Source organism: Gadus chalcogrammus, chromosome 14, assembly GCF_026213295.1.
Source record: "Gadus chalcogrammus isolate NIFS_2021 chromosome 14, NIFS_Gcha_1.0, whole genome shotgun sequence".
NCBI lineage: Eukaryota > Metazoa > Chordata > Actinopteri > Gadiformes > Gadidae > Gadus > Gadus chalcogrammus.
In genome coordinates, this window is record NC_079425.1 from 16,318,849 (window position 1) to 16,344,646 (window position 25,798).

At 41.5% G+C, this 25,798-nt stretch overlaps 2 protein-coding genes across 4 annotated transcripts; one reads left to right on the forward strand and one right to left on the reverse strand.

Annotated features, from left to right (window-relative positions):
* Positions 1 to 1,773: 1,773 nt before the first annotated feature.
* On the reverse strand, positions 1,774 to 12,451 carry slc22a31 (solute carrier family 22 member 31). The gene is made up of 9 exons (XM_056608633.1): positions 11,864 to 12,451; positions 11,013 to 11,116; positions 10,295 to 10,449; positions 8,767 to 8,935; positions 8,329 to 8,474; positions 7,964 to 8,072; positions 7,451 to 7,665; positions 4,101 to 4,212; positions 1,774 to 3,719 (listed from the first exon to the last, which is right to left on the reverse strand). The coding sequence occupies exons 1-9, from the start codon at positions 12,371 to 12,373 to the stop codon at positions 3,188 to 3,190; spliced, it is 2,052 nt and encodes a 683-aa protein (XP_056464608.1). The 5' UTR covers positions 12,374 to 12,451; the 3' UTR covers positions 1,774 to 3,187.
* A 7,208-nt stretch (positions 12,452 to 19,659) lies between these two features.
* On the forward strand, positions 19,660 to 25,581 carry LOC130404011 (transmembrane protein 138-like). 3 transcript variants are annotated; one of them, XM_056608596.1, is made up of 5 exons: positions 19,660 to 19,700; positions 22,054 to 22,507; positions 22,898 to 23,069; positions 23,345 to 23,420; positions 24,244 to 25,581. In XM_056608596.1, the coding sequence occupies exons 2-5, from the start codon at positions 22,290 to 22,292 to the stop codon at positions 24,354 to 24,356; spliced, it is 579 nt and encodes a 192-aa protein (XP_056464571.1). In that variant the 5' UTR covers positions 19,660 to 19,700; positions 22,054 to 22,289; the 3' UTR covers positions 24,357 to 25,581. The 3 variants fall into 3 exon arrangements, with proteins under 3 accessions (XP_056464571.1, XP_056464570.1, XP_056464572.1); XM_056608595.1 differs by lacking the exon at positions 19,660 to 19,700 and adding an exon at positions 20,879 to 21,063; XM_056608597.1 differs by lacking the exon at positions 19,660 to 19,700 and adding an exon at positions 21,163 to 21,458.
* Positions 25,582 to 25,798: the final 217 nt, after the last annotated feature.

Genomic DNA, 25,798 nt, shown 5'->3' on the forward strand with positions numbered 1-25,798 from the left:
TCAGTTTGTCAGTGATTAACACATTACAGTGTGGCATGGCACTGGTCATCACATCACATCAATCACACAACGTTCTTTATGATTTCTTATTGCTGTTTAACATTGACAGAAGCTTCCTTCAGCGTGTAGATGGAATCCTGTGATTATACCATATTTTCTATGGTGGTTTCGTCAAGGTGCTGCAAGGGGAGAGGTACTTGATGGTTATTTTTAGAATATGTTGAAAGTTCCTGCTAACGAGAGAGGAGGAGGAAAGGAGAATACATGAAGTTGGGATGGTTAAAAGTAGCTAAGAACACATGCTCTGTTAGAGACCTGAAGTGTGAGCTGATAAGCCACACAGAACGCTGCAGAGTATGGTAAAAATGTACTGAGGTTTAAGGGCGTGTAAGCATTAAGCAACGAGTCAATGAAGGACTACATTCCACATGGCACTCATAACACCTCCTAACAGCCCTCTGAGATGAACCTTGTTTACCTGAGTAACCCCTAAAACTATAACCCCAAGGTGAGCCAAGGGGGTTATAGTTCACCTGCCGTATGATTGAATTTACCACAAACTTAAAGGAAGCCATTAAGGAAGTTAGAAAAAAGTAAATGAAGGCCCACATTCCAAGGGAAAACCACGTCTTACTATTTTATACCTTCTGCCGCCCCCGAGATAAACCCCGTTACTTAGCTGACTGAGTGTTTACACCTTAAATGCTATAAACTTTTCTTTACCTGGCTCACCTCATCCTGAGAGGATAAGACGGGGAGGGCTTACTTCATGAGGTATCGTAATTTTTTTTTAATACAAGCTTATTCTCTAAATATAACCAACTCAGGTTTTGTTGTGACTTGTTTACAAGTGATAATAAAGTATTTTCTATCAGACTTTGGTTTTCTTGACCGCTCTTATTTTGTTAAAGTGTTGTTTATCAATGAAAAGAGCTGCTTGAATTCTCCCAGTGACCTTTTCTCTTCCTAGAATGTTATTGTTATATGGCTAACAATGATTAATTATGGGCAGCCGTAAACCTATTCTTCCAAAGGTTATTGAACTGTAATACTCACCTCTCTTCTAGTCTACTCTGATGGTCTTCTGGTGGGTTTGCGCTATTACAGCACTTGGACTGGACCCAGCGCTCGGCTTGGTAGTTAATGCTCTGTGAGCCCGATCCAGGCCAGTTATTCTTACATTATTGCGGCGGCTGCGCAACTCAAGGTCGATATCTTTAGCCTTTAGCTTGTTATAGCTCTCCTACATAACTAGGCATTTAGCCTCCCTCTCCTCAATTTTGTCACTAAACTGGTTCGCCAGAAGCTTGCTTCATTCGAGGGAAGTCAGGCGGTTACCGTGGCCTGAGACCGTTGTCTGGACAAAGTCCAATTTCCCTTTGAGTTACTTTATGGCAGATTTAAATTCCATAGAGAGGGCTTCTCGATGCTTCTCCAGCTTAACAAGGGCGGCCATGTTTGGAACGGACCCAGCAGGCGACTAGTCTTTCTTGCCGTCTTTTCTGGTCGCTTTCGAAGCCCATTTTAGTCAATTTCAACGAAGAAGAAAATCCAACATAAAAATAAAAACAAATCCCTTAAAGTAGTCGGAGATCGAGGAAGACATGTCTACTCCATGTCATAGCTAAGTCGGACCCAGCCAGACATATTTCTTAACACTGCATCAATGAATCCTTTCATATTGAACTCTTATGCAACCTAATCATTCCCCTCCCCCCCTTTTTTTTAATTAAAATCTATATTTTGATTTATTTATTAATATATGTACATGTATGTAGATACGTTAATGTGAGTGCTGTCAGTTAAACGCGTTATTAACGGCGTTAACGCAAACCAATTTTAACGACGTTAATCTTTTTAATCGCGGGATTAACGCAATTATTTATTTATTTGTACTTTTCTTTTTGGGCTCAAAACAAAGAAGCAGTAGCCGGACTGCTATGTTCACGGCAGTATGATTGTAAGTTCATCGTTTAATTGCACTAAAGGCTTGTTTTTTGTATCGTCCTGTTTTGATCAGTATATGCCAATGTTGTTATCAATGAAAAAACATATGCACAAGGCAAGCCGATGCACTTCTCCACGTTGATTAGAGCATTAAAATGAGGACAATTAATGGGACAAAGACATCAAGGGATATTTAGCATAGACAAAATATTTGCCATTAATCGCGATTAATCGCGAGTGAACTATGGCATTAAATATTTTAATCGCTTGACAGCACTAGTTAATGTATCTATTTTGTGAATGATTTTCAGATTTATTAATTTTCTTTTCAAATAAAAAAGAAAACCTGTGACGATCAAAGAGTTTGAACTTCCACTGTCGTGACTCTTTAAATAGCTCTGGAAAGAAAGTCCCATGGAACACAGGAAGTGGCGTGACTTAGGCATTCTATGAAATCATAAATTGTCATAAATGGACATCTGGATGGGAGCAGTGTGTATTCCCCGCATTTAGAGGGCAACCCAACATTTAGTCTTATGGCAAAACATAAGGTTAACTTGATGATTTGAAGTCTCAAGGAAATTACAGTAGAGTGAACCATGATTGAGATTCAATATATTTACAGTGGAAGAATAGGATTGAGTGTATCCCAACCATAATCAACACCTACAGAACAACACACAATTTCTAACAAAAAAGACAAGACATTTTCTTTCGAAGCAACGTTGCTATTGATGACTAGCTCGTCAGGAAGTTCTGCCATAGCATAAGCATATAGCTAGCTAACACCCTTAGGCCCCGTCACTGGACAGACAGACAAACTTAGAGGCAGACAGAGGTTGAGATATCTCGACAAACAGACAAATATGCAGACATGACAACAAAATAGGAGACAAGATATATACACACACACAATTAGAAATATGGACAGACATTCAATCACAGCGGCACATATACAGATACAGGCTACAGAAAGACGGAAAGAGACACCGACAGATGAGAGGACAGTGATGTCATTAATTAAGTGCTCAAGTTTTGTGTACAGCATTCTGGAGGGATGGGGAGATTACTGATAATTCTCTCTCTCATACCAGAGCAAATGATGGTAAGCACAAGGATTCTCTCTCTTGTGCTGTTGAGGGGACCACCCAAAGTTCCGCTGGCTGATATTGCAAGCAGCTAGTCCTCCCTACCACGCCACTGTCTGATCGGATGACGGATAATCGTCGGTCTGGACCATTCAGATATCTTCAGACATGGACAGCGAGTCCAAGGGACCTAGAGAGGGGTTGAGGGGTTGGATATCTTCTCCCTCAACGAAGCTGGAATCCCATGATCCCTCCTCAACTCTCTCGCCAACTTCCAGCGGCGGCGGTGTTGGCGATGACGACTGTGCGGGAACGGCCATCTTTAACGGTATTTCCCCCTTGCACAGCATGCGGTGAGTGGCCGTCAGAAGGCATGAGTAGCTGCTAGCATTGTACTCTGGGGGCGGAGGATTTGTGGGCAGCAGCAGCAGCAGGCTGTCCCGTGCTGTACCGCGCAAAAGGAAGAGGGGCGGGCGGCGCCAGCTCTCGCCGTCGTCCAGCGAGTCGGGGAGGGGCTTGCGCCTGCTCTCAGGCAGCAGCATGATGCAGAGCACGGAGAGCACGGCGAAGGAAGCAAAGATGACGTGGTGCAGAAAGTAGCCAGCGTTGTTCTGGAGCTCCATCAGAGAGGAGGCGGCGATGCCCACGCAGCCCGCGGCGAACACCAGGCCCAGACAGCCACCACTGGGGGGGAGGTCAGGAGGAGGGAGGAGAGAGAGGCAAGAGGGAAGAGAGAGTGAGGTATGAAGAGTGGAGGAGTGGAGATAGAGAAAGTATGAGAAGACGAGCCGAGGAAGAAGAAGATAGGGAATGGAAAACAATTCAGCTGAAATTAAATGCAATTCCGCAATGCTATGGGCATATTGTTTCTGCAAGGGCAATGAAGCATTTGGTCGAGTTTCTAATTGTTGTTAATTCTTCAATTTAGTGCATTGATTTGCTAACGTGAAAGGGTAGAGGTTTCCTTATATTGAAATATACTGCAGACGGATGGAACATTACAAACTATTTAGTATCAAATATTTAACAATGCTGCAGTATAAATACGTGAGGGAGATTTCCTACCGTATGACTGTGGGCATGACCTCGCTGGCGAAGAGCAAACTGAGCATTGCCAGGGCCTGAGAGGAGAGCAGACCCAAAACAGACAGGACCATGAGGAGACCGTCATGCAGGTCTACACACACAAAAAAAAGGTTTTCATAGTATGTCATCCAAAACATAAAACATCACACCCTACAACTACAAATTTCATTAATGCAACAAATTATCCAATTATTCATTTTTTATGTGTGGTGTAATGAAATTCAATTAAGTTTTTCCATTCAAATTCTCTCCAAAGTTTGTCAGCAATCCAATCAGTTAATTAACATCTATTGATATTATTTTTTAACTTCTGTGTGATAGAACTGTAAATTGACCAGTGGCTAAGTCATGCCCCCCTGTCGTTACCATGACGAACTAAGACAAACAAACCAGACTAGAAAACACAAACATATGGAAAAATCAGCTGACGGTATATCACAGCAGGTTTTGGAGAAGTTTTGGGCGGAAAATTATTTAATTTCTTCCTGAAGCAATCAAAAGGGAGTACAATACGCTATGGAGGAGTTCATTCAAAACTTTAAAATACATGCAGAAGATGACAACCTTAAATTCAGTTGGTATTCTGGCCTGCTACACACTCTGATCCACATTACACTTTTTCTTGTCCCGTTGTGGCTTGGGAAAAGGGATGAAATGTACCCCATTCTGCAGACTCTCGGGATACCGTCCGTGTTACATGTACCCAAAGCATATCGTTTGAACCATGTTTTTCAACATAAATCCACCATGAAATTGTTATATTATGGCTCCTCCGTGTTGTTTTCAATGGAGTTGTCCGAGCTGATGTCCGAGTATAGTGGATGCTGGAATGTCATTGGCTCATCTGCGTTCTAAGGGCAAAGCTTAGTGAGGTCAACTAAAAGTACCTGAACATATCCCTGTTTTCTAAGTTAAACACACTGGTCCCTCAACAAGTGTGCAAAAAGCTGTTATACATTTTTTGGCCCATTGAGCAAACGTTTTGGCAGTTTCTGCAGGTCAAGGCCAGTTCAAAAGTTATACATTTTTGAAAACCTCATTCCATATTTTAAGTGTTCCTTCTAAATTTAAGTTTTCACCTTTTTTAATTGAAAATTCCTTACCACCTACCCTGGTCCGAGGAGGAGCCTGATATAGATTTAACTCAATGTCTGTCCATCTGGCTTGATATTTTTGGGAGCACCAATATACAATGGATCTGATTTGGGCAGCATAATAATATTCTCTAAGATCTGGCAGTACTAGTCCCCCCATTTCCTTGTCTAATTGGAGTGTCTTGAATCTTATCCTTATTCCTAGCTCCTGCCCAAATAAACAGATATCAGATTAACCCAAGCTGTAAATTGGGTGAGATTCAGGGACCCTAGCTGGAGTCCGTGAATTAAAATTATTTGACCCGGCCATTCGTTGACAAGATGTGATTAAAACAGTAAAGTTTGAACACTAACAAAAACGATTCAACATATAAATGAGCGGACTTCCAAGGAAAGATGAGGCTCTCTTACCTCCTCATCTGTTACCCCGGTGGTGGGTGGGGTTACGTCCCCTAGCGGGGGACGTAACACCCCTCAATAAGAAAGGGTCATATGTTAAGGGTGGCTGGCGAAGAACAATAACTTTACCCCCACCGTCCAACGCAACGTGACTCATACGAAAAATGAACCCGCCATTCCCAGACATAATTGAGTCAACAGTGCGAAGCCAAATTGCTATAGTTTCAGCCATTTTAGAGCCATTCAATATTATAACAATCATACCAGCTCGTGAGATATGCTCCCATTTATCTTTACTGAGTTTCTCCCCTCTGGAAACCTTGGAGTTTATCCCTCGCTCTGGCTCTCATCTTAGGTTGTGCCTCCTGGGCGCTGCTGTAGACCCGGGCCCCCATGTCCAAGTGGATCGGCATGTTTGTGTACGTTGTTTAGAAAGAAATCCCCTTCTCTTAATGTTGTTTCTTAAACCCGCTGTACTCCTTGTGCGATGTGCCCACTGTATTTTCAAGGCCAAGTCCTGTGTTAGCGGCAATTGTCTTCTGAGGAGTTTCTCAATAAACAGTGTCAGAGTTTTCTTCTTCCCCATCTGCAACTCCAAAGATTCTTATATAGATTCTGCGGGAGCGGGATTCTAAGTCGGTTAGCTTGCGCCGCATAGTTCTTTGCTGCTCCAGGCCGGTGCAGAGGGCCTCGTCGCCTCCACCGCCCATCCCTCCACCGGCGCCACATCGGACTCCGCTTCTTCAACTCGTTCAGTCAAATTGTGCACTTCTGCCACGAGATTGTAAAGTTTACCGTTGATTTCTTGTCCATTGTGAATCATTTCTTGTCTCAAGCCGTCATTGTCCCCCATTAGGTCATTTTATTTGTGGTTCATCGCCTTAATTATGTCTGTGGAATCCATGCTTGTTCCGGGGCTGTCCTGGTTTTTGCTAGCTTGAGCTGCTCTGGTTTTGCAAATTTCTTCTGTCAAATCAATGACTATGGTTTTCGGCACACTTTTGTGGCTTCTGGGGGTTGTATGCTGGTTCATCTATCGTTTTTACTCTAATATATGAAGTTATCGAGTTATTCAAAGGATGAAGCACGTCTGGGAGCACAGTGTCACATACGTCTAACTACTCCATTGACCAAATCGGAAGCCCTCCAACTTAGGTTAACAGAATTCAATGTGTTGTCTATTCAATGGAGAACCATGAGATTTGAAATGCATACATTCTGGGGAAAGTGAGATAGTAGATGCACAAGGTCTGTCCCGAGTTTGAACATTATTTGTTGGGACACCTACACTGTGCATCTTCATGTTTAGGGACAAACTGTACATGAGGGTACACGTACATTGTAGTCAAAACAGGATTGGAGGAAAACTTGATACAAAACAGCATTGGTAACAGTTTTCTACTTGCATTGTGGCATGTGTGGTCCAAACAGGATATTCAATGACATTGTGATACATTGTGCGGATTGAGCTGTGCATGTGGGGCAATAAATATTGTGGGGACTAATGATGTAGGGCTTTCAACAAAAGTTTTGTTTCGTTGACTTTCGTGATAATCAGATAGTAGTATAAATTTGTATAAATTATTGATTATCAAAAATGTTCAAAATATGAGGGTTGAAAACCATATAAGGACAACTAGCGTTGGTTCGATAAGATACTTAACATTTTACACATTATGTAATAATATAGACGTTGTGGGGACTGAGCTATACATGTGGGACATAACATTGTTGGGACTGAGCTATACATGTGGGGACATAACATTGTTGGGACTGAGCTTTACATGTGGGGATATACCATTGTGGGGACTGAGCTGTATATGTGAGATCACCTACATAGTGTGAGTGCCAGCAGGAGAAGGGAGGACAGCCCGGTGATGATGGCAGATAGAAGCAGGATGCTGCGGCGACCGAAGCGGTTGACAGTGAAACAGAGGAAGAGGCAGCTCAGAGCTCTGGTGAGGACCCTCAAGAAGTAGGTGAAGTAGAAGTTTGTGGTAAAGCTGGGCAGGTTCCTTTTGAAGCAATACTGTATACCTGTCCCAATAAAGCTGGAGAAACAGGATAAGACAATAGTGAGGGAAGTCTAGGGTGAAGGTAATGCTGTTGAAACTACAGGTTTTATAGCTAATAGAACAATGATAAAACACCTCAGAAGCATCTTAAACATGTTTAACTCTAATTAGTGTATAATATTTCTAAAAGGGTCCTCAAAACCAGTGCTGACTTCTGGACAGTGCTGGAATTCTGAAAATCTGGATGGAAAAGGGGACATTGGCTTTTAGATGAGAGCCAGTTAAAAAATAATAATAATAAGATTAAGATGTAGGTGAAGAAGAGGATTCTCACAGAGTGAAGCTGAGAATCAGACAGTTCCTCCAGACGACACGGGTCTGTCGGAGCTCCAGGACTGTGTGGAACTCCGGCTGGCAGTTGTCCCCATACACAGAGTCCATGTCTGGGGAGGGGGAGGGAGGTAGGGGAGATAGGGAAGGAGATAGACACAACAATTAGACTGACAAAGGCAAAAAGAGACAAGAGACAGAGTGAGAGAGACAAGTGACAAAAGAGAGCAAGATACAAACAAAGAGACAAGAGAGAGACAGAGAGAGAGGGAGACAAGAGAGAGACGAGAAACAAAGAGGCAGACAATAGAGTGAAATCCTTAAATTCTCACTTTCTCAGAGCGAGAGTGTGAGCGTGTGGATGTTTACCAGCCAATAGGCGCTCCCCCGGCTGGTTCTCGTCTCGGAGACAGAGTGCATTCCCGGAGGAGAACATCCGGAGGGACCTCTTGGCCTGGTGAAGCTGGGAAGTGGACAGCAGCCAGCGGGGAGACTCTGGAAACACTGACTCACAACTGGGGAAGCAGGAAGCAGTAGGCAGGAAACAGGAAGCAGTATTTGGGAAATACGAAGAAAGACAGAAAACAATGAAACAGGAGAACAGGAAAATGTTTGAGTTGCAAGTTTTAGTTGGAGGACAAATAGGTTAAAAAAGCACTTTATGATTGAAGTAGTAATTATAGTAGTTAATTATACATGCATAACATAGTTGATTATTGCTATGCTTATCTAGGCTTCCTTGTTATTGTTAAGCCAAGCTTCCTTGCTAATGCAAAACTAGGCTAGTAAGTGCTAGATAGCGCTGACCACCAGTAGGAGAGCAGCAGGATGAGGGGCAGCGTCGCGACGGCCTGGAGAATTTTCCAATCACGGCATAGGACGACTAAAACGGGCAACAGGAGCTCTGCCCCCACCCCGAAGAACCCACCGATCATGGCGACCATTAGGCGATTAGGGGGGTCGCACACCTCCAGCCCTGAGGAGAGAAGAGACAGTGTGGGATGGAAAATCCATGTTACTTCACTTGAATAAATAAGCTTTGTTTTCATCAGGTGTCATCTAGCCACCGCATGTGTCTGTGTTTCCACCCGCACTGTAGAACCCGCCTTGACTACCAATGTATTGGGAACAAAAAAGTATATATTATGTAATATATATATATATATTTATTGTTTCTAAATTATTATTATTCTAAGTACAAAACTCTAGTAGGGAATTCCCCCACATGATGTATACATTGCGGCGAGGGGGTGAACTGTGTTAAAAGGCTGTGGGAAACTAGATTCTGGGCTCACTCACTACTAGCAATATCTCGATCAATAAACGAAGAAATTGCCACGGCAATTGGAAGATGAGATGAAAGAACAGAGAGGAAGATGGGAGAACAGATAGAAAGATGAGAACAGAGATACAGATTTCTTGGAGGGAAAAGTAGTGGCTACTTCCATTTAAAGAAGGCTGTTCTGGGATTATTTGGGCTCGCCATTCCTGTTTCACGTTGACTCACTTGTGTCGTTGTGTGTCCGACTATGCATGCTTTCAAATATGTGTAAATAACACCCGCCCAACTCTACCTCTGATTGGCTTAACGTGACATGTTACTCTACCTCAGCCGATCGTTTGTCGTTAATGCGATTGTCTTGTGCCCACTAATCAAGGAAGAACAGTAAAGAGAGAGAGAGAGAGAGAGAGAGAGAGAGAGAGAGAGAGAGAGAGAGAGAGAGAGAGAGAGAGAGAGAGAGAGAGAGAGAGAGATCTAGTGGGTCTGAAGAAAAAACTGCTTCAATTATAGTAACGCGCCGCATTTTTTGGAAGTAACGGTAACGGCGTTATATTGATTGGAAGAGTAATCCGTTACTCGTTACTGAAAAAAGTAATGCCGTTAATAATGCCGTTATTTATAATACCGTTATCCCCATCACTGCTTGAGATAAAGGAAATGGTGTATTCCATATAGGTTCTGAGCCACTTCATGAGATATAGTGAGATATGGAGAGGGTGTTGTGGATCAGATATAGGATGTGGGAACTAACTAGAGATGAAGGTTGGTAATCACATATAGGTATGGGAACTAGAGATGCAGATATCAGATATATGATGTATGACCTTACTGAAGGTATAATAGATGTGTTTTAGGATTTGAAGAAATAGGATTTGGGACCCTACCTGAGATATAGTGGGTGTACTTTAGGATGTGTATCAGTATAGGATGTGTGACCTTACTAGAACTTTAGGTTGTGGATCCTGGCGGAAGATAAAGCAATGTATCAGATTTAGGATTTGAGACCCTAATAGAGATGTAGAAGTGTTTCAAACATAGGATCTGTAACCTTACTGGAAATATAGGAGGCCAGCAGGACCCCAGCCAGCATGGCTCCCTGTGCCAGACGCAGCAGGAGAAAGACCACAGGGTTGTTGGCGATGCAGAGTGCCACGCCCAGCACACTGCTCAGACTGACGGAGATTAGAAAAGCCCGCCGACGACCCACCCTGGGGAGACAAGCACACACAGCGCAGAAACAGTCAAACGCTACTTAACAAAATAAGTTCAATAAGCAGTTTCTGAAGGATTGGCCAGAACGTAAGGCTATTCATGATGAACTAAAACTATTTAGTTATTAAGCAGAAGGAAGAAGGAAGCAACCCTAAAACCAGCATATTAATGTAAAAAGAGATCTGTCTGCTTCCTTGAGCATCTGGTTCAAGGGAGGTAGAATCTTACCATTGTGGTTATTTCTTGTGATTAGCCAATAAGCTGTCACTATTAATAACAATGACTCAACACATTAATATATATTGCTTTTCAAGCTACTCAATGCACTATACATAGTGAGTGAGTGGATATCACACCTCTTCCACTAACAGTGAGAGGTGAGGAATCATTAGAATAGCGACCAGGGGACCATCGGTTGACCAGGTTGTTACAAGAGCCAGGGCATCCGGGACACCACGCTAACAGCCCTGTGACCTTAAGTGGCCAGGGGGAGTCGGGCCCTCAGTTTAACATCTCATCTGGAAGACAGAAACTAGTGGCAAAAATCAGAAGTCCTCACCAGTCACACAGCGTCCCCAGAAGAACATATCCGAAGATCCACCCTGCCATGAAGCAGATGTGCTGCAGAGGAACCTTCCAGTAGTCTCCGCACACCAGGTCCCACTGCACAAGAACACAGGAAGACATCACATCATACAGGCCGTAGCAGATAGTAGTAGACACAAGAACTACTGATTGGCTGGAGTCAGTTACTGAAAAAGCACGCTGGACATCTTCGCTAACAACGCACACAGACACATTGTGTGTGATTTGTTGAAAAGTGAATCAAGTCCCTGTATGTGGAATTAGAAAGTCTGCTGACAGCGTTATTGCATTAAACAAAGTATGCAGCTCAGGGTCATTGACTCCTACTTCCTCCAACTCCAACTCTCGCTCCTTCTCACTATGGTTCTCATGCTCTCTCTACATATTTACATGTAACTGTATGTTTTTATACAGTCATAGAAAAGAGGAACTTTAACTTTGTTGTTTGTTCCTACACTGTAAGAGCTGCTACATGTTGAGCATGAGACATATTTCCATTAAGAAATAGACATTGGGAAACACTAGCAAGTAGTTGCACTTTCCAGCTATAACTGTTGTAGAGGATAAATATTTGAGCTGTCAAATGTCCTTATCACACATAGTGTGTGTGTGTGTGTGTGTGTGTGTGTGTGTGTGTGTGTGTGGGTGTGTGTGTGTGTGTGGTGTGTGTGTGTGTGTGTGTGTGTGTGTGTGTTAGTTACCAGGGCGGAAACTAACGACCCTGGAATTAGTTTATCTGGGATCTCCGATTTGATGACCATGCCTAGTTACTCTCAAAATAAACAGTATGCGTCCAAATCTCTGCCCGTCTATCGATTCTCTCACCTCTGTCACGTAGTTTCTGTTGAGTCCAGCAGAATGTGTGTACTCCCATCCCCTGGTGCACGACACCTTCTGCTTTGGGAGGTTCTCGTTAAAAACTGAGACATTTCTCGGGTATTTAAACAGTTGACAGTGGCTGCGTCTGCTGCCGTTGACCCAGGGGATGGTGATGTTGAGGTACCCTTGCTTGGAGTAGTTGCTGAATTGGAAACACGAGGGCAGCAGCCGAGGGTCCGGTTTGCAGTGGTACAATTCCGGTATCAAAGTGTAGAAAACGTCGCAGAAAAGATTCAGCATGACCGCAAAGGTTGGGAACCAGCTGAACAAGACTACCAGCCGGTTGAACTTTCCATAGCCGCCAGACCTGGGATACACCTTGGTCTCATAGTCCATGTTGAATAGAACACTGATGGAGCCACAGACAATCCGCTGGGAAGAGCTGCCACACGATGCACATGTAGGAGGACCTGGAGAACAGCTTCCCAAGGGGCGGGAGTGAAAGGGGATGTTCATTAACAGACCGGTTGGTCATCTCTCGTCTTCGTTAGAAGGACCGCTGTAGAAAACAGACCCTGGATAATTGGGTCAGACAACTGTGAGAAAGCGTGTCCCCCACTTAACCAAATATGTTACAACGAGGTGATAATGTCTTGTGTTAACTCATTTTTTTTATATACTGGCACACAGTGTTTGGCAAGTTACTTCAAAAGCGTAATGCATTATTTATTACATGTAACTGTCATTTCAAAGTAATTTGTTATATTACAATATTACTGTCTTTGAATTGTAAGGCAACTTTTAAATTACTTTTGCATTACTTTCATCAAAATAACAGGAAATATGGATTTGGTGTTCTCATTAGATCTTCTTGTGTTCAATGAAGCTCATTACACAGCATGAGGTGATGTGGTATTGCATAATGACTGAGCTAGATTTAAGGCTAAAAGTACAATGGTATAACAGATGCCATTGGTCGCAGTTATGGCTCATCATGGTGCAATACATTTTATAATAGAAATACTATAACTTTAGGAATTCATATTGAAATCAAAAGCTAGAGCCTACTGTAGATTGTAAAAAAAAAAAAAATGTCTTGACAAGATACACAACCCTTTTTTAAAGTGTATCCCTTTATGTTATTCACAAAGAATTCACAGCATAATGGCTATTGCTTCTGTGGGGATAGACACATTTTTTTTTTACAAATGACAATCAAAGTGCTAAAATGAAATTAAAGTGGCTATACACGCAGAAATGGAAATAAAAGTCATAACAGATGATCTGTTACTACCAAATAAATAAACAGAGGTAGCATGCAGCCAAACAAGGCTGGTAAAATTTACTTATGCGGTTCTATGGTGGGGAGCTATCCCATTCACAACATACTTTACTGAAATACCTGTTAAAGCGCCACAGAAGAAGGCGCTGAAATCACCCATCTCCAAGACGGTTACGTTTTGGGGTGAGTACAATAGTCCCGAGACTGAAGTTTTTAGACTGGTGCGCCATGGATGGTGTAGTTGGTGCATTTTTAGTTCTTGGTAACCGATGGAGGCTTTCCATCACAGGGGCAGAATCCTAGTAAGACGTTACCTCTGTTTCGACTGACATGGGTGCATCAGCCAAGGTACTGACCTGTTCATCAAAAGAGAAAAATACCTCCTCACTTGGAGTGACCGCGGCAGTTTCAGGGGCATCAGGCAACCGCGGTGAAGTCAGTTTGATGTTGGATATTCGACAGATATTCGGATATTAATTTCCTATGGAAAACGGCTTTTTGCTCAATAGCTTCAGACAGTTATGGGACCCAGACACCCCAGACCAATGCAGAACTGTCCTGCTATTTGGTACTAACAAGATACACCTCACCTCACTAAAAATTCACATTTTGCACTATTTCATTTATATTTTTTAAGAATACCATTAATTTCCTATGGAAAACGGCTTTTTGCTCAATAGCTTCCGAGTTATGGGACCCAGACACCCAAGACCAATGAAGACCAATAGAGAGAAAAGATAGAGCTATGTGTTTGGAGTGGAGGAGAAGTTATCATCAAACAGAAAGGTCTTGAGATGAGCTCTGAAGAAAGGAAGAGAAGGACAATTATGCAGGATCCAGTTGTATGGTGCACCCAGCCGTACGAGTCGTAAGGTGTAGGGCTAGGCTACATCTACCAGCTGTCTTGCGGCATTTCACACCCAAGACCAATGAAGACCTGTCCTGTTCTGTGGTACAAGACCCACCTCATTAAAAAAATCATATTTTGCACCTATTTTTTTTTTTCGTTTTTTAAGAAGCCAATAGCAATGTAAATATATATTCTGCTATGCAGTACTAATAAGACACACCTCACTAGAAATTCAAATTTTGCACCTCCTTTTTTATTAGAATTTTTTCAAGAATCCCATTCATTTCCTATGGAAAATGGCTTTTTTCTCAAAAGCTTCCATGTTATGGGACCCTATCACCCCAGACCAATGCAGAACTATTCTGCTAGGACATTCTAATCAAACACACCTTAATATATGTTTTCCCACTTTAATTGTATTCATTTTCTAAAGCAAAATGCAGAGCCTTTCTGGTATATGTGTATTTTTTGTTAATTTATTAATTAATTGTACTCTTTTGCACCTACTAATTCATTTACAATATTTAAATAACACCCTCTTCCAGATATCAGAAAACAGAATTTTGCCTTACCTTCCGACAGGGGCACCAGCAGGAGCTTTGGAATGGAACAATTGTTTCATTCAGAATTTTGTTGCTGTTTTTCATTGACCATTTCATTATGTGAACTTACCAAAAGAAGTTTTTGCAAATTATATTTTAGCTTCAGACCTTTCTGTAATATTTCCTTCTTGCAATCCATGGCAATGAATGAGACTATGCAACGTATAGGTGTAAAGCGATTCTCAATCAATGCAGCTGGTGTTTTATACACACGTTTGGTAACTAGGCATTGATCTTCAGTCATTACAGTATAGCCTAGGGTTAAAGTAAGTAGAAGGGATCCAATATGAAAGTTTATGTGGCTGTAACCAGAGAGAATAGATGAAATGGAAATGTGTGTCTCTCCGCCCGCCCCCCCCCCCGTTCATGCTTTCCACAATTTCTGATATAAACACACATTTCAAGGTTATATATATTTTTTAATCATCTCAATTCCGCAAAACCTGATGACACTCAGACTAGATGATCTTCAGACCAAGCCACAAAAAACGTGCTTGTCTGATCGTTCAATACCAAGTTTATTTGCCTGGCGCTTGGACGAAGCACAATTTTCCAATGGAAAATATTTCGTCCTCAACCTTGTCATCGGCATAAAACACACAGCCATTGCCTTTTCTTAACTTCCTCTAACTTCTTGTTGTCCATGTTTAAGCAAAGGGTATGGAACCATCGGTCACATTTATCACACTGGATCTGTTGAATTGAAAGAAGAATAAATTATTTATTCATGTCCATGACTTTGTCACTTGGTAAGACACTTACGTTTAACTGGTATGCCACCAGCATTGGGGAAGTTACTTCATTACTTTACTTTACTACCATGCGCGGAGTAAGGCCTTATGTCACTTGCTACTTTTGCGTTACCTGACCCTCCAGGTGAATTTAATTGAATTGAAATGTCCTTAAGGGGCAATTTGGTTTACAACAGGTAAATAATAATAATAATAATTTACATTTTTATAGCTCCTTTCTCAAACCCAAGGTCACTTCACATGGAAATGAAAATACAAACAAAAACAATAGAGAGAAAAGATAGAGCTATGTGTTTGGAGTGGAGGAGAAGTTATCATCAAACAGAAAGGTCTTGAGATGAGCTCTGAAGAAAGGAAGAGAAGGACAGTTATGCAGGATCCAGTTGTATGGTGCACCCAGCCGTACGAGTCGTAAGGTGTAGGGCTAGGCTACATCTACCAGCTGTCTTGCGGCATTTCACAGAGGCACGTCCCCTTTTGGTCACAAATAAAATAGATGTGTCTTGTTAGTACCACATAGCAGGACAGGTCTGCATTGGTCTGGGGTGTCTGGGTCCCATAATTCGGCAGCTATTGAGCAAAAAGCAATTTTCCATAGGAAATGAATGGGATTCTTAAAATATTTAAATAAAATAGGTGGGGAAAATATGAATTTTTAGTGAGGTGTGTCTTGTTAGTACCACATAACAAGACAGGTCTGCATTGGTCTGGGGTGTAAGGGTCCCATAACTCGGAAGCTATTGAGCAAAAAGCAATTTTCCATAGGAAATGAATATCTGAATATCTGTTAAATATCCATCATCAAACTAACTTCACCACGGTCATCAGGCATCAGTGCTGCAGGCTCCGCCCTTGGAAGGCAGCGGCACTCCGTTGTACGGAGGAAAGTGATGTGGTCTCTTCTGGTTTCCTCTTTTACACAGCGCAGCTTAAACTTGGGGAGTGAGACGGAAGCCAGTAGCGCAGCTTTGGAATCATTGTAGCAGCAAATCGAGTTTTGATTGCTCCCACAATAACCTCTGGCAACCCAGTGGTCATTGGCGATAGACCATTCATTGCGAAGGTTTTGGCCATTAGAACCTCTAGCATTGGTTGAAACGTCCCATGAAAACAAGTGTCCTCACCCTTCAGGATGTCCAATGTGACTGTGAAAGGCTTCATGATTGCACAATATTCTTTGAGAAACTGGTATTCCCCGTCATTCATACATTTAATCTGTGTGCAAAGATTATTTATGTTTGTGAGGGGCATTTCTGTAATTCATGCATAGGCATCATCATAGAATGAGATCCACCGTGTTACTGTGGGGACAATCAACTTTTTCTCACCAACCTCTTCCAGGCAATCTGATGCGACTGTGGAGCGGCTCTTCTTAAGGTGCGAACACACCAAGCGCGTTACTCGCGTACGACGCGTATAAAATTGGCAATTTTTCCATAGGGAACCATTGGTTTACGCGCGTATGAGACGCGTACACGCGTAAAGCAACATTTTACTCGCGTTAGGGGCGTATGAGGCGCGTATATATACGCGCGTATATATACGCGCGTATATATACGCGCGTACATATACGCGCGTATATATACGCGCGTACATATACGCGCGTACGCGAGGAGTTCAAAAAATTGAACTTTTTACGCTCATACGCGCCGCAATAGCCAATCAGCGTTGAGCTTGACCCGACGTCACTGGCAGAGAGTAGTGAGCTTGGACAGAAGCATACGGCCGACATCTTTCTTTATTCTGTGTGGAAATAGTAACATAGTTACGCCATTAAATGCTTTTATGGAAACATTTCTAGCGAGAAATGTGCATTTTACTTTCATAATGTTCGCTCGGTGAATGTGAAGGATGTTTGGTTTGATAGTTATGACGAAGAGGGAACGCTCCGTTCACTTGCATGGACAGAGTCTCTGGTTACTAAGCAACCTCAACGTCTTGGCGGACTATATATCTGCTGATCAACACTACGAATGCTGGAAACACACCAGACACACCATGTGAAGTTATTTAACCAGATTATTGTTATTTATATCCGATATTATTTAATCTAATCCGATCTAAACTCTATCACCCAAACACCACGGCGTTTGGGTTTCCTACCTCGGACTCCAGCGCAGCCATGTCCATGGCAGCCACGGCCGGCAACTTTCTTTATTCTGGGTGGAAATAGTAACATAGTTACGCCATTAAATGCGTTTATGGAAACATTTCTAGCGAGAAATGTGCATTTTACTTTCATAATGTTCGCTCGGTGAATGTGAAGGATGTTTGGTTTGATAGTTATGACGAAGAGTGAACGCTCCGTTCACTTGCATGGCCAGAGTCTCTGATTGCTAAGCAACCTCAACGTCTTGGCGGACTATATATCTGCTGATCAACACTACGAATGCTGGAAACACACCAGACACACCATGTGAAGTTATTTAACCAGATTATTGTTATTTATATCCGAGATTATTTAATCTAATCCGATCTAAACTCTATCACCCAAACGCGACGGCGTTTGGGTTTCCTACCTCGGACTCCAGCGCAGCCATGTCCATGGCAGCCACGGCCGGCAACTTTCTTTATTCTGGGTGGAAATAGTAACATAGTTACGCCATTAAATGCGTTTATGGAAACATTTCTAGCGAGAAATGTGCATTTTACTTTCATAATGTTCGCTCGGTGAATGTGAAGGATGTTTGGTTTGATAGTTATGACGAAGAGGGAACGCTCCGTTCACTTGCATGGACAGAGTCTCTGATTGCTAAGCAACCTCAACGTCTTGGCGGACTATTTCTCTGCTGATCAACACTACGAATGCTGGAAACACACCAGACACACCATGTGAAGTTATTTAACCCGATTATTGTTATTTATATCCGAGATTATTTAATCTAACCCGATCCAAGCTCTATCATCTACCCAAACACAGCGGCGTTTGGGTTTCCTTCCTCGGACTCCTAAATCCAGCGCAGCCACAGGCTGGGGGGGGGGGGGGGGGGGTTTGGGCGGTCTCATCTACGCGCGTATGCGTACGCGCGTATCTGACCATTTTTGACACAAAATGGTCAAGCAACATTTTAGGTGCGTTACGCGCGTACATGGTACGCGAGGTACGCGCTTGGTGTGTTCGCACCTTTAGTCCACAGCGCTGAACATTTGGCTTCGGAACTGCGGTACACCGCCCTTGATTCTGGATTGGTTACCAACCATTTATCAACCTCATTGTTTGCAATTAGATTAAGTGTATGGGGTGGGCATCTATGGTTGGGAGGCAGTACACATAGCCCAGCCTGGGAATCTTTGTTTACAGCAGTAAGCAGTACACTGAGACGGTCTTTGTAAACTCTACTTTGCCTTCGCCTGCCTTTGCCCTCCTCCTCTTCAGAATCAAACTTACTGATACTCCTTGAGGCAATTCACAAAGTTACTCCCATTATTATCAGTTACACATGCAGTAACTTTGTCGTGAGTAAGGCCAAATTCCGAGAAAACTTCCTCGATCTCAGCGGCAATTTTATCAAATGTATGGCGACCACTGAATCGTTTACAGGCTATTCCAACTTCCTCCGTTTCACCATCAATCCATTGTCACCCCGAGGTAGCTTCTGTTATTTGCCCTCCAAATATCAGCGGTGGTGGACACGTGGTGCTGTTCTTCGATGGTCCTTTTAGGTTCCTTTGCCATGATAGCATATGCCTTATCCAAGTCCTTTGCGAAGGTCTTTCTGCTTGGCAGTACACACTGAAAATGGATGAGATTAGATTCAATTTTATTGTCCTTTAGCAGAGTACAGCTACAGAGCCGATGAATTGCATTTGTAAAATATAAATAAGAAAATAGCCAGGTATCAAACGCATACTATGCCAAGTGGACTAAATAAGTGGTGTTCGATGTATAGGCTACAGGCCCTAATGCAATAAGCAATAAACATTAGCTAAAGGGCCTGAAAATGTAGGCTACCCTCCATTCACAACCACCAACATTGAAAACAACAGTTTTTGAAAGGGCTGGCCATGCTGATCATGAAAATAAATGTTACAATTGAAACATTTGAGGTGCATCTGTTTCAGTCCCATGAGTCCCTATGTCAAGACCATGGTCTTCACAAACTTGAAACAACCCTAAACGTTCGTTTTCAGAAATGTGCAACTCACTGAGTGGTGAGTGGTGTTCCTTGATGTTCCAAATCAAGTATCGTAGCGAAATACATTTTCTGTCGTGTTGTATTTGGCATTTTATAAAGCCATTTATTTCGGTGGGAACTCATTGCTCGTTGACCGGAACCGGAAAGGGGGCGGGTTGTAGTATTTTCGCTCGGTTCTCCGTCTCAACCAACAGAAGGCTAGAAGTAGGCTCTTTAATACGGTAGGTCCATGGGCTCTGCTATGGGTCCATGCCTCACAGTCGACTCTCTGGCACCGGTTTATTGTGATTTGCTGCCCCCAAGTGGATACCATCCCAGTACAATTTGTATGTTAGGAACGCCATATCAATATATGTGTACCGCTATATCTATGACAATAGGATAGGCTACTAGTGTGAAAATGAACTACATACAGTTACCTTCATTCGCATTTACTGAATGTGCATGAGGTGTAGGCCTACTTTATTAATCCCATACGGGGAATCAACTGACCCCTTACCACAGTAGACGTGTAGTTTCTCAAGCTTTCGGCGTGGGACAGGCGCAATTCTACCCATGCACACGCTCACACGCCACACTTCTTTCTAACGCAGGGAAATTGCCAGGATAGCGCCCACCAACTTGCGCCGCTATTTAACAGTGGAACAGGTAGGATTCAATCAAATGGGTTCCCCGTACGTTGGGAGACATTCTCTTACGCCGGGACATGCCCTCTTTTTGATAAACTTAAAAAATAAAAAAATGTTTCCGGGCGGAATTTCAAAATCGTCGGGGATTGATTAAAGCCTCATACATGTTCGCATTGAATTTGCGTTGCGTTCCTCTGGGTCGTTCACAATAGTTAGGCTACGCCCTCTCGAGTTCTGTTCGGTTTGCATTGGTGGAAGTGAGTAGGGGGAGTTGTTAAGTAGAGCCTTCAGATTGGACGGTTTGACTTTAGAGTTACCGACATGTTTTGTATTGTTATTTTATTTTTTTACCATTGTTTTATAGGGACACACGTTAACAGATTTCTCCTACAGGGGATTGATAAAGAAAAGAAACACTTACTTTACACACTTTACCACAGCATTGGCCTACTGAATGCCACAGATATATTTTAAGCATTGGACTGAATATCACATAAATATATAATTCTGTTTTTGAACGTTTGCAACGTTTAAAAGTTCAGGGAAAAGTATATGCCTCTACTGGTATTGCTTAGGCCAATATCCTTGTGAGGCAGTGCAGTATCGATGGCAATGGTTTAATTAATTATCGTCCCGCCTATCTAAAATTACCGTAATACCTAAGGCAAAGGCGAATGTCATTCTTCACTTTTTATATTTATATATTTAGCCACTTATTCATGCCAACTGGTATACCTTAATTCTCAAGTTATCCACATTCTATAACCTCAAAACCTGGCTAGAGATGTGGCATATTTCGGTAGCTCCCATAATATGTCCATATATTAGAGACGTAGCGGTGAAAACTGTTACCAGGTTATCACCCAAACGAGAACAGTGGCGGCGGGGCGGGAGACGTGATGAAGATACCGGATTTGTTTATGGATAAAGTGAACTAAGTGGACATCGCTTTGAGGTAATACCTAAATAAACAACCTTTTCTATAGCCTATCATTTCCCGTCTAGATGGTAGTTGTTGTTGTGGCTCAGACAGCGTCATTCCAGTTTGTATAGACAGGAGGGTTGGTTAGTCCCCTATAAGTCGATTAAGACTGCCACACATTAACTACAACATCATATTATCAGCTTCACCCAATACAACGCTATCCAAATATATTTATCTATATAGATATATCTATATAGATTTATATATAGATATATCTATACAGATATATATACGATTTTTTACGATAACAGAAGTGAGCTAGAAGCCAGGCAGTGGATTATAGCTACTCGTCGTGAATAAAGACAAAAAGACAAGCAAGTCAACGCCTGAAGGTATAACCTTAGTCTCAGCAATGTTTTGATCAGGTACTTACAAGAAGAGAAACTGATTGTGTTATATTTCATAAACGTTTTTATTTATAGCATTAGTGGATAACAACTCGTGTTTGACACTACTGTCCTCCAGTTTAAAACTGATCTTAATCTCTCACACACACCTGCCAATGCACTCCAAGCTATAAATACGGCTTTATATGTCTGGGGTTATAAGAGGATCCGAATGGTGTCATCGTTAACAGGCATGTTGTGTTTACGCTAATAAAATGCATGCATTATATTATGAGAGCATTCCTAGAATGTCGATCACTTTTTTAATTGTATGTATTTATTGGAAGTTAGTATAGCCCTAGTAACGTTTTCAAGTGATTACTCTTTTTTATTATAGCTATTTTATCTTAATATTCTATCAAATGAAAATCATTTTGTTGCCTGAACATATTTTATTCAATTGTTTAATAGATTAAACATATAAAATGTAATACATAACAGTGAGGTATATATCTGGTCCACTGAAATTATAGAAAAAATAACCAAAAAATACTAAAATAGGCAAGACAATTTGCTGTGATTTGTATTGCATAAATAATGTATGTCTTTGTTTTGTGTTTAACTACTTTTACAGACTCTACTATTGAAATAAAAATGCCTTAGCCTACAGCTAACCAGTACTATCTTGAAGTTGGAAGCAAGTTGGGTTGTTCTCCATGCAGCACACCCACCATGGGGTGATTCTTGATCAACTACGATTCCTGATAATGAATCCCTGAAGGAATAACAAATGGCTTATTTCACTTCCAACGACATCCAACGACAGTGGTACTAGGAGACATTGGACCACGTCACTAAGTGCGGAGGTGGATGTTTCTGTCATGTGTGGGTGAGAGCAGTGCAGCCTTGGATCCATCGTGGAACCACAATCCGCCCGGGCGGCCAGCCTTTGGGCCGGAGACGCTACACACAAGCAACTACTCCCTGGTTCTGTTCATCCAGCTCAGCCTGCTTTCCTTCGACTTGTTCGTCAACTCCTTCAGCGAGCTGCTGAGGAAAGAGCCTGCTGTCCAGCTTGTGCTCTTCATGTAAGGCAATGCTTTCTGTATTCTGCTGTCAGTCTGCTGTTTGGTAGTCTGATCAGTCAACATATAAAAGGTGGAAAACAAGGCTGTGAATGGTACTAATTTCAAACTCAGCTGTGTGATAAACGTCATTGCATAGTCTCTGGAAAGGTAAAGTTCATCTTGCTCTATTGACAGATCTTGGTTCCTCTTGACTTCTTTGGTGTTGTTTTCTCCTTATATTCCCTTTTCTCCTTTCCTCTTCTCTATTGTCCTCTCCTCTGTTCTCCTTTATTCTCTCCTCTCTTCCTCTCTTCACCCTCTGCTTTCCCATGCTCTCTTCCTCTCATCTCATCATATCCTCATCCCCTGATCTCTCTCCTCTCCTCCTTTCTTCTCCTCTGTATCCAACAGTATACAGGACATCTCCATCCTGTTCAACCTGATCATCATACTCTTGATGCTGTTCAACACCTACGTGTTCCAGGTGGGCCTGGTAGCTCTACTGCTGGATCGCTTCAGGGCCATGCTGATGTACTCCGCACTCTATTTAACACTAAGCATCATTCTTCACTCCTGGATCATGGTACTTCTCTGCAGACCAAAGACCAAATACAATTAGTCAAATTATATTTTTATATATATAAATATAAATATTTATTTACTATGCTGACTATATTTATCGATGCATCTATTCATCCAGTTTATCTCATATTTCGAACTACAACAAGTGCTTTAATGTTTGTTGCTATTTAGTGTGTGTACTGTATTGATCTATGAGAAAGATTATTTCGTTTTTATTATTATTATTATTGCTAATAATGATATTATTAATAGTAATATTATGATTTATACTTACAGAATCTGCGTTGGCTGAACTCTAACCGATTTATTTGGACAGATGGCCTACAGGTGCTCTTTGTCTTCCAGAGAGTTGGTAAGAAAACTAGCTTGCGCTTTGACAAGTGATATAAGTTATCGACGTGTTTGGGTCGGGGCATGTGTGGTTTTATGTGTGTGTGTATATATCAAGAAGTGAATGAATTGTTACGTCATTTACATCAGGCAATCAATCAATTACAATACTCTCTCTTTACACTACACTGTTTTTGGTGGTCAGCACTACAGAGTCTTAGCCAACCAATGGTACTTCGATCAATCTAGATATTGAGTAGAAGAGGAGTAGATGGCAAAAAGCACCGTATATAAAATAAGCAGGCTGTTAGTCAGATACAATTCAATTCAATGATATGGATATAATGTGGTGTGCTAAGCAACAAGTGGAAAAAATGTAGCACCACTTTATTTGCTTTGCCAAAGAATGCTTTATATTGCATTGGCTATTTTGAAGTTACAAAAAAGATTATTGGGTCTCCTTTTAGTCGGGCAAACTGAATAATTTCACTGCAGACACCATTAAATGATCAGAAGGAGAAGATTGTAGCTTGGGACGTCATACATTAGTGAACAAGAGGATGTCTTGTCTGTTTAAAGTTACAGACTTCAACGTGTTTACGTTCTTTTTCTTTTCGCAAACTTTTGGCCCAAATTAAATTATTTATTGAAGATAACTGATTTTTGTGCCTATTCAATTCCAATGCATCAATCAATATAATACATAAGTAAATTAACAATGGTGATCAGAGTTGAGATGCAGTGGAGCTCATGGAACGAAGAAGAAATTCCTTCTAAACTGAGCACATTTAATGTCTCTTCCTGTTGCATTCCCTGAAGTGACATTCATTGTATCCTTTACATAGTTGCCATTTTGTACTACTACTTCTACAAGCGAACTACTGAGTACTTGGGGGACCCTCGACTCTACGAAGACTCATCATGGCTGCGGGAGGTCTTCGCTCGAGCCAGACAGTGAATCCTTGAGTGGTGGAAGGGGGGAAGGCCACCTTGTTCCAACTCTAGAGCTGCAAACAACACACTGGCTGGGAGGAAGTTAGCAGTGGATCATTTGCAAACTATACACTGAGATCGGAAAAGGTGATTGATAAGGAAGACCATGGAGTGCAGTGGGCCAGAAAGAACTTGTTGCTCTTGTAGATGCTGTTATACTTGTTGACATGCTGAGGATTTATGTCACAGTACTCAACTTATGGTATACTTTATTGTAAATATTAGATATATGCCTATTGGAATTGTTTTATACAGATTGTAACGCCATTTGTAAGATCTTGTTTCACGTTCGTTAAATTTGATTGAATTGTCATTTCATGGCTAGACTGGCCTCATGCTACATGAGCTAACTGTATTGGTATAAACGGACAAACTGTCCAATCTCATTCACACATCAAGTCGTCTTTCAATGATGTCAGCATGGACCACATTTTGTAATTTCCTTAATAACTTTTCATACTTTTGCCCATTGTAAAACTATCCCTTAAAAATCTTTGCACTAATAAGAAAAATAGGCATAAGTAGAATTGTAATTGTATTTTTATAATTATGTTTTTTCAATTGGTGATTGATATATCCAGGTATATAAAGTAATTATCTAATATACACAATAAAACAAAACACAGAAACAGATTCTTGTTCTAAACTCAACAAAAGAAAATGCTCAGGTTAATCAAATGTTCCTAATAAAACATAAAATAAAATAGAATATAAATCTTAAGGCTCTGGAGGGAAGTGAACTGAAATGTTAAAGCTAACAAATTAACATGCATCCCACTCCTATGTCTAAGTGTTTCACCAATAATTTAATAAATTATAAATTATATAGGCACGTCTACATCTCGGTTTTCCACGTATTGTGGCCCTGTTAATTTCAATAAAATTATGATTATGTATTGTGTTTTGTTTTTTGACATACCAGGTATTGGACGGTTGGGTGTTTTCCTTCTGAACTGGGGTTTTACGTGTATATAACATATAAAGTGTGTTCACGGCTGCAGTTTGTGGCTGCAGTTTGTGTAATAAAAGGGACAAGGAAGCTGTGTTTCATACCTAAGCTTCCTGTGCACGTGATCTTTTTTCAGATTTGTGTATCTGAGAAGAAAATAATATAAAAAAATAATCTGAATGAAGATTTACTCTAATGGCCATCGTTAACCACAAGTCACTCTTTAAGCAATTCTCATTGGTTCAGATTAAGCGTTTTTTTGGTCTCCATTCATTTCCCACCAATGCCCTATCCTTATCATGTCTTTCCTCGTTTCATAGCAGAATATACTTTCTTAAGGTGGTCATACTTCAAGACGTTCAAAGATTTGTATATCGATAAGGCTTTTGCATCCTTTCTGCAGGTCTCTGACAAATTGTAATTTCCCAGGCAACCTTTCTTTATAAATGTACATGTCC

Bases quoted from the DNA above. Each gene is read 5' to 3' on its own strand.
- LOC130404011 (XM_056608596.1), top strand. From the start codon at position 22,290: ATGTTTCTGTCATGTGTGGGTGAGAGCAGTGCAGCCTTGGATCCATCG. The intron at 22,508-22,897 runs GTAAGGCAATGC...TGTATCCAACAG, and splicing joins GTCCAGCTTGTGCTCTTCAT to TATACAGGACATCTCCATCC. The intron at 23,070-23,344 runs GTACTTCTCTGC...TTATACTTACAG, and splicing joins TTCTTCACTCCTGGATCATG to AATCTGCGTTGGCTGAACTC.
- slc22a31 (XM_056608633.1), bottom strand. From the start codon at position 12,373: ATGAACATCCCCTTTCACTCCCGCCCCTTGGGAAGCTGTTCTCCAGGT. The intron at 8,073-8,328 runs GTAAACATCCAC...CCCCCTCCCCAG, and splicing joins GGGGGAGCGCCTATTGGCTG to ACATGGACTCTGTGTATGGG. The intron at 3,720-4,100 runs GTAGGAAATCTC...CCTCCCCCCCAG, and splicing joins GTCATGCCCACAGTCATACG to TGGTGGCTGTCTGGGCCTGG.